This window comes from Mirounga angustirostris, unplaced genomic scaffold, assembly GCF_029215605.1.
Source record: "Mirounga angustirostris isolate CCGP_5_RB_7025 unplaced genomic scaffold, mMirAng1.0.hap1 SCAF_15, whole genome shotgun sequence".
In the NCBI taxonomy this organism is placed as follows: Eukaryota; Metazoa; Chordata; class Mammalia; order Carnivora; family Phocidae; genus Mirounga; species Mirounga angustirostris.
The window spans coordinates 18,919,195-18,934,398 of record NW_026991723.1 but is presented as its reverse complement, the minus strand read 5'-3'; the positions used below and the strand labels follow the sequence as shown (position 1 = coordinate 18,934,398).

Sequence of the window (15,204 nt, the reverse complement as noted above, 5' to 3'; positions counted from 1 at the left end):
AGAGTGGCATGATATATTCAAAATGCTGAAAGAAAAAAAACCTGGAACTAAGAATACTCTATTCAGCAAGACTATCATTCAGAATAGAAGGAGAGAGAATTTCCCAAACAAAATTAAATTAATTCATCATCAGTAACCCAGCCTTATAAGAAATGTTAAAGGGGACTCTTTCAGTGTGAAGGAAAGACTGCAAGGAAGAGTAAGAGAAGCACAAAAAACAGTAAAATTAAGTATATCTATAAAAATAAGTCAAGTGATTCACAATGTAAAATATAAAGTATGACACCACATACTTAAAATGTGGGGAGGAGAGGAGTAAACATTTAGTGCTTTTAAAAAAGTTTAAAAAATGGGTTCAAACTTGAGACCATCAACCTAATATAGACTGTTATATGCATAAAATGTTATATATAAACCTAATGGTAGCCACAGATCAAACACTTGTAATAGGTAGGCAAAAAATAAAGAGAAAGGATTCCAACTATATCATTAAAGAAAGCCAGCAAACCATGAGAGAAAAGAGCAAAAGAAAGGAATATAAAAGAACTACAAAACAACCATAAAACAAGTCACAAAATGGTGATAAATATGTATCTATTTATTACTTTGCATGTAAGTGGACTAAATGCTCCAATCAAAAGACATGTGTCAACAAAATGGATAAAAAAGCAAGAACCATCCATATTCTGCCTACAACAGAAGCATTTCAGACCTAAAGACATATGCAGAATGAAAATGAAAGGATGGAAAAGCATTTACCATGCAAATGGAAGTGAAAAGAAAGCCAGGGTAGCAACATTTGTGTCAGACAAATAGACTTTAAAACAAAGACTGTAACAAGGGACAAAGAAGGACACTACATAATCATAAAGGGAAAAAGCCAACAATAAGATTTAACAATTGTAAATAGTTATGCACCCAACATGGGAGCACCCAAATACATAAAGCAGCTATTAAGAAATATAAAGTAAGTAATTGATAGTAATACAATAATACTTGGGGGGCTTAACACCCCACTTCCATCAATGGATATATCATCCAAACAGAAAATCAACAAGAAACAGTAGCTTTGAAAGACACACACACACACAGATAGATCTAATATATATTCAGAACATACCATCACAGAACAGCAGAATACACATTCTTTTCAAGTGCACATGAAACATTCTCCAGAATAGGTCACATATTGCCACAAAACAAGTCTCAATAAATCCAAATACTGAAGTCATACCATGCATCTTTTCTGACCACAGTAACACGAAACTGATCAAGCACAAGAAAAAAATCTGGAAAGAACACCAATACATGGAGGTTAAATGACATGCTACTATAAACTATGAATTGGTCAACCAAGAAATCAAAGAAGAAATAAAAAACTACATGGAGACAAGTGAAAATGAAAACACAAGGGTCCAAAAATCTTTGGGATGCAGCAAAAGCTGTTCTAAGAGGGAAGTTTATAGCAATACAGGCCTACCTCAAGAAGCAAGAAAAATCTCAAATAAAAAACATAACCTGGGCACCTGGGTGGTGGCTCAGTTGGTTAAGGGTCTGCCTTTGGCTCAGGTCACAATCCCAGAGTCCTGGGATCAAGTCCCACATCACGCTCCCTGCTCAGTGGGGAGTCTGTTCTCCCGTTCCCTCTGCCCCTCCCCTTGCTTGTGTGCTCTCTAATAAATAAATAAAATCTTAAAAAAATGCTTTAAAAAAACAAAAAAACTAAACTAAACTTAATCTAAAAATGCTAGAAAATGGACAAACAAAAATCAAAACCAGTGAAGAAAGGAAAGAATAAAGATTAAGAGAAGAAATAAACAAAACGGAAATTTAAAAAAAATAGATCAATGAAATCAAAAGCTGGCTCTTTGAAAATACCAACAAAATTGATCAACCATTAGCCAGACTTATCAAAGGAGAGAGATAGAGGACTCCCATATGAACAAAATCTGAAATGAAAGAGGAGAAATAATGACCAACACTTCAGAAATACAAAAGATTACAAGAGAATATTATGAAACATTATATGTCAACAAACCGGACAACCTAGAAAAAGTGCACACATTCCTGGAAACATAACCTATCAAAACTGAAGCAGGAAGAAATCGAAACTTTGAACAGGTTGATTACCATCAATGAAACTGAACCAGTAATTAAAAACATCCTAACAAACACAAGTCCAGAATCAGACAGCTTCACAGGTAAATTCTACCAAACATTTAAAGAAGAGTTAATACCAATTCTTCTTGAACTATTTCAAAAAATAAAAGAGGAAGGTAAGCTTCCAAATTCATTCTATTAGGCCAGGATTACCCTGATACCAAAACCAGATGAAGACACTAGAAAAAAGAGAATTATAGGCCAATATCTCTGAAGAACATAGATGCAAAAGTCCTCAACAAAATATTAGCAAACTGAATCCAGCAATGAATCACACAAAATTAATCACCATGATCAAGTGGGATTCATTCCTGTGATGCAAAGGTGGTTTAATATTCACAAATCAATCAAAGAGATATACCACATCACCAAGAGAAAGGATAAAAACCATATGATCATTTCAATATATGCAGAAAAAGCATTTGATGAAGTACAACATCGCTTCCTAATAAAAACCCTCAGCAAAACAGGTTTAGAGAGAACATACATCATTGTAATAAAGGCCATAAATGAGAAACCCACTGCTAACATTATCTCAGTAGTGAAAAACTAAAGCTTTCCCCCAACATCAGGCACAGGACAAGGATGTCCATACTCACTACTTTTATTCAGCATAGTACTGGAAGTTCCAGCCACAGCAATCAGACAAGAAAAAGAAATACCAGGCATCCAAATCTAAGGAAGAAGTAAAACTTCCACTACTTGTGGATGACATGATACTATATATAAAAAACCCTAAAGACTCCATCAAAAAACTACTAGAATTGATAAATGAATTCAGCAAGATCACAGGATACAAAATTAATATACAGACAGCTGTTGCATTTGTATACAAAATAATGAAGTAGCAGAAAGAGAAATTAAGAAAACAATTCCATTTATAATTGCACTAAAAATAGCAAAACGCCTAGGAATAAACTTAACCAAGGAGATAAAATGCCTGTATTCTGAAAACTATAAAACACTGACAAAAGAAATTGAAGCTGACACAAATGGAAAGATACTCCATGCTCATGAATTGGGAGAACAAATATTGTTAAATGTTGATACCACCTAAAGCAATCTACAGATCTAATGCAATCTGTATCAAAATAGCAACAGTATTTTTCATAGAACTAGAACAAATAATCCTAAAATTAATATGGAAACAAAAAAGATCCCAAATAGCCAAAGCAATCTTGACAAAGAACAAAACTGGAGCTATCACAATCCCAGATTTCAAAAGCTACCAAAGCCAGAGAATCCATAACAGTATGGTACTGGCACAAAAACAGACACATAGATCAATGGAACAGAACAGAAAGCGCAGAAATAAACCCACAGTTATATGGTCAATTAATCTATGACAAAGGAGGCAAGAATATGCAACGGGGAAAAGACAATCTCTTCAACAAATGGTGTTGGGAAAACTGAATAGCTACTTGAAAAAGAATGGAAGTGGACCACTTTCTTACATCATACACAAAAATAAACTCAAAAGGGATTAAGTACCTAAATGTGAGACCTGAAACCATAAAAATCCTAGAAAAGAGCACAGGCAGTTATTTCTCTGACACTGGCAGTAGCAACAATTTTCAAGATATGTTTCCTAAGGCAAGGGAAACAAAAGCAAAACTAGTGAGACTACGGCAAGTAAAAAAGCTTCTCTACGGCAAAGGAAATAGTACGGAACTAAAAAAACCTACTGAATGGGAGAAGATATTTGCAAATGACATATCCAGTAAGGGGTTAGTATCTAAAATATATAAAGAACTTATACATTTTAAAACCAGAAAAAAAAACAAATAATCCAATGAAAAAGTAGGCTGAAGAGATGAACAAATTACGAAAAGGACATACAGATGACCAACAGACACATGAAAAGATGCTCAACATCACTAATCATCAGGGAAATGCAAATCAAAACCATTGAGATACTGCCTGACACCTGTCAGGATGGCTAAAATCAGAAACACAGAAAACAACAAGTGCTGGTGAGGATGTGGAAAAAAAGAAACCTTCATGCACTATTTATGGGAATGCAAACTGGTGCAGCCACTGCAGAAAACAGTGCAGAGGTTCCTCAAAAAATTAAAAGCAGAATTACTGTATGATCCAGTAAATGCACTACTGGGTATTTACCCAAAGAATATGAAAACACTAATGTTTATTGCAGCATTATTTACAATAGCCAAATTATGGAAGCAACCCAAATGTCCACCAATAGATGAATGGACAAAGAAGATGTGGTATATATAAACAATGTAATATTATCCATAAAAAAGAATGAAATCTTGCCATTTGCAATGACATGGATGGATCTACAGAATATAATGCTAAGTGAAATAAGCCAGAGAAAGACAAATACCATATGATTCACTCTTACGTGGATTTAAGAAACAAAACAGAGAAAAAAAGACAAAAAAAAAGAGACTCAAGTATAGAGAACAAACTAATGGTTAACAAATGGGAGGTGTATGGGGCGCCTGGGTGGCTCAGTCGTTAAGTGTCTGCCTTCGGCTCAGGTCATGATCCCAGGGTCCTGGGATCAAGCCCCGCATCGGGCTCCCTGCTCCTTGGGAAGCCTGCTTCTCCCTCTCCCACTCCCCCTGCTTGTGTTTCCTCTCTCACTGTCTCTCTCTGTCAAATAAATGAATAAAATCTTAAAAAAAAACAAAACAAATGGGAGGTGTGTGGTAGGATGAATGAAATACATGAAGGATATTAAGAGTACACATACCATGATGAGCAATGAGTAATGTACAGAACTGCTGAATCACTATATTGTACACCTGAATAACACTGTACTTAATTATACTGGAATTTTAAAACTTTAAAAAAATTAAAAATAAAAATCAATTGCCACTGAATACAGCAATTAAAAATCAGTGTAATTCACCACATTAATAAATTATTTTTTTAAAAAATCCTTTCAATAAACAGAAAACCATTTGACAAAATCCAACATCCATTTCTGATAAAAACTCAGTAACCTAGAAAAAGAAGGGAGCATTTTCAAGCTAAGAAAGATCATCTACAAAATAACTACAAGTCAAAACATACTTAATGATGAAAAAGTGAATACATTACCGCTAAGATTGAGAACAAGGCAAAAACATCTGCTTTCAGAACATCTATTCATATTGTATTGGAGGTTCTAGCCAGTGCAACAGTCAAGTAAAGGTAAAATAAAATACACATCCAGATTTGAAAGGAAAAAGTAAAAATTCTTTATCTGCAGATATCAAAACTGTATCTACGAAAAAGCTACTAGAACAAGTAAGTGCATCTAGTAAAGTTGCACAATACAGGTTAATATAAAAATCAGCTATACTTCTACTAGCAATGAAAAATCAGAAATATGTAAAAATGACAATTTAATCATTGTTTTGTAAGAAACACTGAAAATCTAAGTCTAAAATTTAAATGGAAATAGAATGGACTTGGAATAGCCAAAACAACTTTGAAAATGAATAGGCAGGACAACGATTTCAAGACTCAGGATAAAATAGTAATGAGACAATGTGGTACTGGCATAAAGATAAAGAGATCAATGACAGAAAAGAGAGTTATGAAACAAAATCCGTAAAGATAATGATCACCTTTTTTTTTTTTTTTTAAGGACAAAAGTGTCAAGGCAATTTAACAGGAAAAGGATAATCTTGGCTGGAACAAATGAATAGCCATACGGAAAAACATAAACCTTAACAACCCTTACTTTGTACCATATACAAAGATTCATTCAAAACAGTATTTGGAATATCCATTTAATAGATTACTAATCAACAACAACATGTAACTACATGTAATATTAATACACAGAAGTTGATACATGCAAAATTATGCTGAAAGAAGCCATACTCCTTTTTGTATTCCACTCCATTTACCTAAAATTCTATATTGTGTAACTAGTATATGATAAGAACATATCAGTGGCTGTCTAAGAATGGAGTAGGAAGAGAGGAAAATTTCTGGGGTGATAAATACGTTTAGCATGTTCACTGTGATGAAGGTTTCACAGGTCTGTTTTTGTGTCCAAGCTCATCAACTTTTTATTGTACATCAGTTTGACCTCAATAAAGACATAAATATTTTTCCTCATATTTTCTAATTAAAATCAAAGGATATACCCTATACCACAAAGACCTAAAAACAAAATATTGATGGTTTTTTGGAATAATAGTCCAAAAAGAGTTTATAGGAAGAGTCCTATAGAAAGTTACAAGAAATACTGAACCACTACTCATACTAAAGTAGTGCATTACTGGTAATAATAATTCTTTTTTATATTAATTGTCTTTCTATTACAGTTTATATTCTTTTGGTAGTAATTAGCTTTCTTTTTTTATTAACACACAAATATGCATAATATGACCCCACAAAAAAAAAAAGGATCATTTTGTACCTGCACTGGGGAGCGAATTGTTATCTTCTTACTTCCTTCCACTCCATCAACTTGACAAACAATCGATCTTTCAACCCCAGACGCTCTGTGTCTTACAGTGTACAGTCGTCGTCCCACTTTTGTTAAAGGGATTTTATCAGCAGTAGAGTGGTTAACAGGTGCTAAATGGAATATATATGTTGGAAAGTTTTTATTATTAATCATATATTAATCTTAACTAGATGTTAAATGCCAGATACATCAGATAATTTCTTTAACTCGTAAATAACAGTCACTAAAGTTTTTAGATATAAGACTATACAAAAAGGGCTATTTCTTTGTATAATCTATATAAAGGGATATATTAAGAAGCCACAATACATTCATTCCCACAGCAGTCATCGAAAACCTTCAAAGCACCTAACAAAAAAAATTTTTTAATTGAAAAAAAAAAGTTCATTCAGTAGTTTAACCTAAGTGAATACTATGTTTTCAAACTGACAAGAGAAATTATTATAAAATATACAAACACTGATCTTTGGTTTGCTGTCATAATAACCAGAGCCTAATACCTGTAGGCAGTCACTGGCAATTACCGAAGTAGCTGCAAAATTTCAGTTTTTCATTATTCCAACAACCCATGATACTTTATGGTATCTAAGACCCGATTAAACAATATTTTATACATTTATTTAATATACATACTGCATTTTATTTGGGATGTGAATTACTTATTTACATATACGTCTCCAACTCCGTAAAAATGTTAGTTCAAACAAGTGAGGTAAAATTGACGAGAGCAATTCACTGACAAGGCCATTGTTAAGCAACATTTCCTGACCAGGAGAAAGCGCTAGGTATCAGTCTTAGTATCCCTCCCCTTCATTTATTAATCTTTCAAATTCCCTCCCTTCTCCTTAATTATTTAAATGTCAGAGTATCAGAAAGGGGTGTGGGTAAGACTTTAGGACTAGGTAACTTCACAATGAATAAATATTATGACAATTAAGAATTTTTTACTTTTGTTTCTCATGAAAACGAAACACTTCTGAGAATCACAAAGGACAAAAGAACAACCTTCCACCCTCAACAGGCAGAAAATAAAAACCATTTACAAACCCAAAAACGATTATAGTGTGCCATTTTCATGACTTCAAACTTTATTTTGGATTCACTCAGCTGTAAAACTAGTGGAATATTCTGAATTATACAAAATGTGGTTGAAACAACAAAAAACTGAGTAAGGACAGGATCAAATCTTTTTCCTCCCAAAAATATGAAATAGTGAATTACCATGCCCTAGATAACACAGAAGATAAAGTCACAATTTGGAATACAAAAATACAGTGACAATAAGCAACCAAAGCCGGGCAAAAGAAAAAGCAAAATTCCTGACCTATTTGGAAGGAGATTTAAAAACCTGTAAGATACTACATACAAGTAAAATGCGATGTAAAAAATGTAACTTAAAAGAAATTAAAGCCCCAGGAAAATAATTTAACACTTACTGAGAAGAATGAAGAAGAGTTTACTGCTTAGGCTGGTCATTGCATTGAAATGATCATTGTCTTTGGTTCCCACATAGTCCATACTTAAACTCTCCTCATTTTTCAATACATATGATTTTGCCAATGGAACATTAAGTACACTAAAAGAATCACTTGGTGAAACAGAGACAGTAAGTCCAAGAGAATTTAAAATCATAAATGGCGCTAGATCCCGTATGAAGACAGTTGAAGCTCCAGTGGCAGCTTCTGTAAATGCCTAATAAGGAAGAGTTACTGTAAATAAAATGAAAACTAAATGACAAGCAGGACACTAACAGACGTATGACAAATAACTAAGTTAATAAAAAACTTTTTATTCAATGAAAAAAAAAGGTTAGCTCAGACTAGTATACCAACACTTAAGGTTTCAAATTTCTTTTCTTACCTTGACTAAATTATTTAACATTACAAGGCCACATTTGGATAATGTAATGTTTAGTTGGTCTTTTGAATGGAAACTGATAACAGTTTTATATTCTGGCACTTTGTAATTTTCTTCTTCAGTATCTGAATCAACAATGGCCTTTTTTGCTTTCTTTTTCATCTAAAACGACACATAAATTATAGAAATATAAGGAAAATCTGTTCCTAGGAACACATTACTCATTTTGCAAAGAAAAAACAAACTAGACAAAACCCAATAATAACATGAGAGACAACAATAAATTTTATCAGTTCCACTGCCTTACTGGAATTGTTTGGATATCTGCCAACTAAGGTCACACAGGACAGGGGCAATATTAGAGGAAAAATACTTCTCATCCTCAGTGATACTAAAATGGCAAGCACAATTCAAAAGGAAAAATAAACCCTAAAATCACTAAGTGCTTGTGGCATCTGAATGAAAATTACAAGCACATACTTCATAGCTCATGGACATTCAGAACAAGAAAAATCATTTGGTTTATTAGTTAGGGTAATTTACTGGCTATGGGTAAATAAAGACTAGAAATCCAGGGACTTAAAAAAGTCCAAAAACAGATGCAGAACAGTGCCATTAGAAGCTACGACTCCTAAGACTCAATACCATGTACCACTTTTTAGGATTCACAGAGCCACTGCCCAGGTATACTCTGACCTAAAAAACATCAAAGAAGTTCCTTTATCCAATCCTTTATCTGAAATATGTACAAAATAAATGAAGTAATCTAATACAAAAGGTTGGACAAGCTAGTAACCTTTGTTGTTATATTAACTGGCTTTCAACCACTGAAAATTTGTCTGCAGGTGACTGAATCATTATTTAGAGAGGAGACATGTTAGCAATTCTTCAGTTTCCTGCTCTGAAGCACAATTTCATCATCTAAAGGTCCTGATACTTAGGATTACATAAATTTACAATATATCTGAGAAACAAGTAATAATATACTTTCTTCTATATATACACCCTTCTAAGGACAAAGGAAACTCAGGGTAGACAACAACCTACACGAAGATGCTAGAGACATCTAACACAGTGGTTCTGAGCGGGGACTCTGCAGCCAGAACTGCATGCAACCTCTTCCACTTTGAAGGTATTACTTTAGGGAAGGCTCTAAAGCTCTCTAGTCTCAGTTCCTTCACATGTTAAAATGGAGTTTAAAACTCCAACGTCAAAGGGGTGCTGTAAGGGTTCAAGTAAAAATACATTATTTAGAACAGTGTCTACAACACAATCAATGTTACATAATTATTTGTATTAGCACAGGAGGCACTAGTCCTGGTTCTGAAAAAATTACATTCACAGGCCAAACAGGGAAGTATGTCGCAAGACTCATAATGAGAAAACTTGAACTTTGTTGTTACTAAAATTAAACTGTTTTGTGTGGTATGGACATTGTTTTTGAAAAACAATTTTCAGACTTCAAATATACCTTGATTCCAAGATTCCATGGTCTAAAATCCTCAGTCTGATCAATTTCTAAGGGTTCAAGCAAAGGCTCCCATACACCAAACATTTCATTGTAATAATGCACCTAGAAAGAGAATTAAATTTTGAAATAAAACATTCTTATACTTTCTAAAATGATCTTCCATGCTGTTTCCCACCACTATTCTCTTTGGCTCTGCTATTTCTTTATATGAAAACTGTTCTCTGTGCCTTTCCTTAAGTTTCTTATACACACTCCCTCAGCACTTCCTCATCTGGCTAACTTCATAGTCTAGTCTTCACAATTTAATCCAGACAAAACTCTCTTTTAAGCATCTTTCCTTGAGTTCCAGACTGGGCTAAGTATCAAAAACTGCGTCCATTTATCATGTACTATTGATATTTTTAAACAGATCTGCCTACCTCAACTGATTTTTTGAAATCTCTTGATGATGAATTATAATTCAATAAGCGCTTATTTATTCGAACTCTCAGAATCTCTTGGACATCCTAGATCATATCCTCCACAAAATATACAGAATCTAGCCAGAATTTCAAAATTTGATATCTAGTTAGTTCTACCTCTATTAGTGTATGTTTTGTATCAACGCACAAATAATTTATCAGCTCATAAATTTTCATATTTATTAATACAAATTAGTAGAATATCCAATTAGTTTTCACTAGACATAAACTCATAACTTAAACCAAAATATCTTTGGAGATAATCCTATGTAGATAAATTCTGAAGCAAAATGTATGTTGGTTCAAAACAAGTATCTCCCTTATAAATAAAGTACTCTCACAAAAATGTGAAAGATCTTTGTAGATACTCCCTAAAGATAACGCACTGTATAAAAGTATGAGGCATATCCTTCTAATTCTTTCTACTACTCTTTTAGAAGAGATTCATAAATAGTCTATTATCCTTTTAAAGGAAAAAAGATATTCAGTTCTTAAAAATAAGAATATTGAATTTAATCAACACTGTTTATTAATACATCACCTTTAAGCTGATAAAATCAACTGAAATACCCAAGTTAAGTTTATATTACAATAATGTACACATAAAAACAACTATATCAAGGGCATAAATTTGTATGCTTGCTTCCAAAAGTACTGTGAGCCAACATTCATATTTACAATAAATCTAGTTAAAATATTTATTTGAGATACCAAAAATACTCCATGTGTAGCATTATTTGTTATAAAATCTGGAAAAATACTGCATATACTTACTTCTAGTTCAAGCTGACAGTAGAGATTTATCAAAGAACTCCAGTTTTTGCCCTCCCCTGAAAAACGTGACTTGGCCAACAGCATAGGCACTGTTCTAGGACCAATTCCAGCCTCAAGAACTATAAAAATAGAGTCAATGTTCACTCTTATCATCTCTCCTTTGAGTATCAATTCAGTTGTGGGAGCTTTGTTTTCAACTTCATTTGGCTCTTCAAGAAACCACATTTTTAAATTCTTTGTATCCTTCTTTTCCCATAAGTGTACTGTAGAAGAAGTAGTTTCTTGTGGGATGGTATCCTTGGATGTATAAAGTGCTGATGTTATGGTAATCACAGTATTTATGATAACCGGTGAAACCTAAGGGGAAAAATTTAAGCTAATGAAAAATCTACCCATACCACTTTTAAAATTTAGGTACTTCAAAAAATCTTTTTTTTTTTTTTTTAAAGATTTTATTTATTTATTTGAGACAGAGAGAATGAGAGACAGAGAGCATGAGAGGGAGGAGGGTCAGAGGGAGAAGCAGACTCCCTGCCGAGCAGGGAGCCCGATGCGGGACTTGATCCCGGGACTCCAGGATCGTGACCTGAGCCGAAGGCAGTCGCTTAACCAACTGAGCCACCCAGGCGCCCAGTACTTCAAAAAATCTTAAATATACTTGCTGAAGGATCGTGAAGAATTAATATTAAACTAAAATTACTACCATAAAATAGATACAGTTTATTGCCTATAAAAATTTTATAACTAATTTCAATTTTTTTAAAAGATTTATTTCTTTTGAGAGAGAGAGAAAGAGTGATTGTGCACACGCGCACAAGTTGGGGAAAGGGCAGAGGGAGAAGGAAAAAGAATCTGGAGCAGAGTCCTTGCTGAGTGCGGAGCCTGATGTGGTGCTCAATCCCATGACCCCAAGATCATGACCTGAGCTAAAGTTAAAAAACAGTTGGATATTTAATCGACTGAACCACCCAGGTGCCCCTAATTTCAATTTCTAAAATATTTACCTGAATCTTACAGATATTAGATTGACTAAGTATAAGTTCAACTATGTATACCATCGCAATGTTAGATGTTAACTACAGAAGAAGTCACACACCAATAATAAAATATACAACATTCAAATGTGTATTAAATACACTGAAAATAATGTGTCACATAAAAATACTTTCAAAAATGTAACTGCTTCATTTTTTGCATGTATACTTTCATGCAAAAGTATTATTTAACTTTTTTAAAATTTAATTTTAAATGACATTTAAAATTTATTTTAACAATTAACAATTTATTGTTAAAACTAACAATTAAACAGGAATATTATTGAACAATTTAAAGACTTGATATATTTAACAATTAAAAGACTTATTTTTTTGGCTTTTCTTTATTTAACAATTAAAAGATATAATAATTGCTTATTTCTAGGTTTTACTACTTTTTTAAAAGATGCCCTAAAGATATGAATAACTGATTACATTTTAACTTACCTTTAGTGTGAGGGACTTTATTGATATATCAATCACTTGTGGATCTGTACCTATTTGAGTAGCTTGATAGAACAAGTCACAGGGCTGCAAAACCTACAAGAGAAAATTCAATACACCAAATTAACATTGTTCTAAAATAGTTTTATTTAAAGACATTCCCTTCCCGGCCAACGCACTTCTCACTTTCACTTTGGGCGCCTGGGTGGCTCAGTTGGTTAAGCGACTGCCTTCGGCTCAGGTCATGATCCTGGAGTCCCGGGATCGAGTCCCACATCGGGCTCCGTGCTCAACAAGGAGTCTGCTTCTCCCTCTGACCCTCCCCCCTCTCATGTGCTCTCTCTCATTCTCTCTCTCTCTCAAATAAATAAATAAAATCTAAAAAAAAAAAAAAAAAAAAAAAAAGACATTCCCAGTAACAGCTATGTTAAAAAAACAAGTTAAAGTAACTTTTTAAAAACACAAGTGACTCAATGACACTATTCTCTTTTATACTTATCATTTCTAATAGAAAGTATTAACAACAGCAATACTAATAAAACAGTTAAGTCAAAGAAGATCTTAAATATGCTTAAATATACAAAAACCCCATAAAACTTGTATTATGTATTTTATTTTACTTAATATAATAAAATTTTCTCCATTATAAAGTTGAAACAAAATAATCTATACAGGAAAAGCTACAAAAGATGAGGAAAAAATTATAAATACATTAGATTTACTAAATAACTCTTAATACAATCATAAATTGACTGAAGTTTTCTCTGTGGTAGAATTCTCCCCTCTAGCCCCTAAAGACTCACATCGGTCTCAAATGCAAAATATATTCACTCACCTCCTAAGGTTTCTAATAGCCTCATACCATTATAGCCCAGAGTCTAAAATCTCATCATCTAAATCTGTTATCTCATCATATATGGATGAGACACTTCTCATCCATATTTTATCTCATCCATGTGTTTTATTTAATATAGTAAAATTTTCTCCATTATAAAGTTTAAACAAAATAATCCATATAGGAAAAGCTATATTTATTTCTCACTGATGCAAAAATCCAAAATCTCATCTCTGATCAGCTCAAGGTCTAAAATCTAAATCATGCACAGGTGCTGATGAAGTGCCTGGGTGTAATCTATTAAGTACAGCTGCTGGGCACAATTTCCCTTTTACGATCTGTGAAAGGAAGAGGAGGTATCTGCTCCCATCTTCCCAACATAGAATGGTGGGGCAGTCACAGGATAACATTACAGATATTCCAGTTTAAATGGGGAAAATGGAAGGTCAAAAGAAGTCACTAGCCTAAAGTAACCTGAAATCCAGCCAGGTCCATGAGTTTCTTGATAAGGTTTCAAAGACTAGGAACAACTGTCTGTGGCTCTCACCTCTACCCTCTGAACCATCCTCCCTTTTCTAGAAAAGGTAGCATAAATTTGTAACCCAGTAGTTTTATCATCCTGCTTCCCACCAGTAGGATTTTGCGGGTCCAAAGAGTCACTCTCCATTTTGTACTCCCTGTCCATCCCAGTCCATGCTGGCAGTGTTTCTGCTAAAATCATTTTCTCAAGAACCTTGAGGGCCTTCTGTAAATTTCACAAGGTTTTACTCCATTAGACAAAAGCAACATCCACTGATCTTTTTGAGATAATCATGGTCTCCTGCTGAGACAGCTAAAGGATGACACCTTTATGATTCCTAGAAGCCTCAGTGTGATTGAGAAGATCTGAAAGGGCCTTCTGTGTGTCTGAACACTATGATTTTTTGACCTAAGATTTAGGAAAAATTTATACAATCACACAGTCTTTTCTCTATGCTACATTTTTGACAGCCATTTCTGACTTTAAGCATCTTCTGCCATTTGGAAGGCTAAGAAATATCAAAATCATAAAGTCCTGGTTCTCTGGTTCTTTTTGTTTAACTGTTCTTCCTCAATTCATCTCTCCGCTCTAGCATTTTACTATTACCAATAAGAAATCAGGCAACATCTTCGAATCAGGCAGCTCAGAAATCTCCTTAGCTTTATATCCATGTTTGTCACTTAGGAGTTCCGCTTTCCAGACAACTATAAGACACAGTTTTGCAAAGCTCTTTGTCACTACATTTCAGGCCATCCCTTTAATTTCCAATAACACGTCTTTCACCTTCCTTGTAGGCCCTCTGTTGGCAGCATCATCAACGACCATATTCCTACCAAGAGTCTGTTCAACCCAACTGAGGTTTTGTCTACCCATCTCCGTAAAATTCCTCCAGATTCTGCATACTGCCCACTCTAAAGCTGCTCCCACATTCGAAATAGCTGCTACAACAGCATCTTACTACTGGGACAAACATCTGTATTTGTTTCCTACTGCTGCCTAACAAATTACTACCAACCTAGTAACTTAACACAAATTTATTATTTCCCTGTTTTCATGAGTCAGGAATCTTGCTGAAATCAGGTGTCAGTCACCTGGTTGTCCTCACCTGAAGGTTTGACTAGGGAAATCTGTTATCTCATCATATATGGATGAGATACTTCTCATCTATATTTTATCTCATCCATGCGTTTTATTTAATATAGTAAAATTTTAT

At 33.8% G+C, this 15,204-nt stretch overlaps 1 protein-coding gene across 7 annotated transcripts in view; it reads right to left on the bottom strand.

The window, feature by feature from the left end:
• VPS13A (vacuolar protein sorting 13 homolog A) overlaps nt 1-15,204 on the bottom strand; it is a 267,040-nt gene that overhangs the window by 84,165 nt on the left and 167,671 nt on the right. For all 7 annotated transcript variants that reach the window (XR_010407545.1, XM_045882283.3, XM_064578959.1 and 4 more), the window contains 6 exons: nt 12,640-12,732; nt 11,159-11,515; nt 9,924-10,025; nt 8,456-8,614; nt 8,032-8,287; nt 6,545-6,705 (listed from right to left, as the gene is read on the bottom strand). Coding sequence is in view for 6 of the 7 variants with exons in the window: in XM_045882283.3 (XP_045738239.1) it covers nt 6,545-6,705; nt 8,032-8,287; nt 8,456-8,614; nt 9,924-10,025; nt 11,159-11,515; nt 12,640-12,732 (1,128 nt within the window). In the remaining variant the exon portion in view is untranslated. The remainder of the gene's footprint in view (nt 1-6,544; nt 6,706-8,031; nt 8,288-8,455; nt 8,615-9,923; nt 10,026-11,158; nt 11,516-12,639; nt 12,733-15,204) is intronic.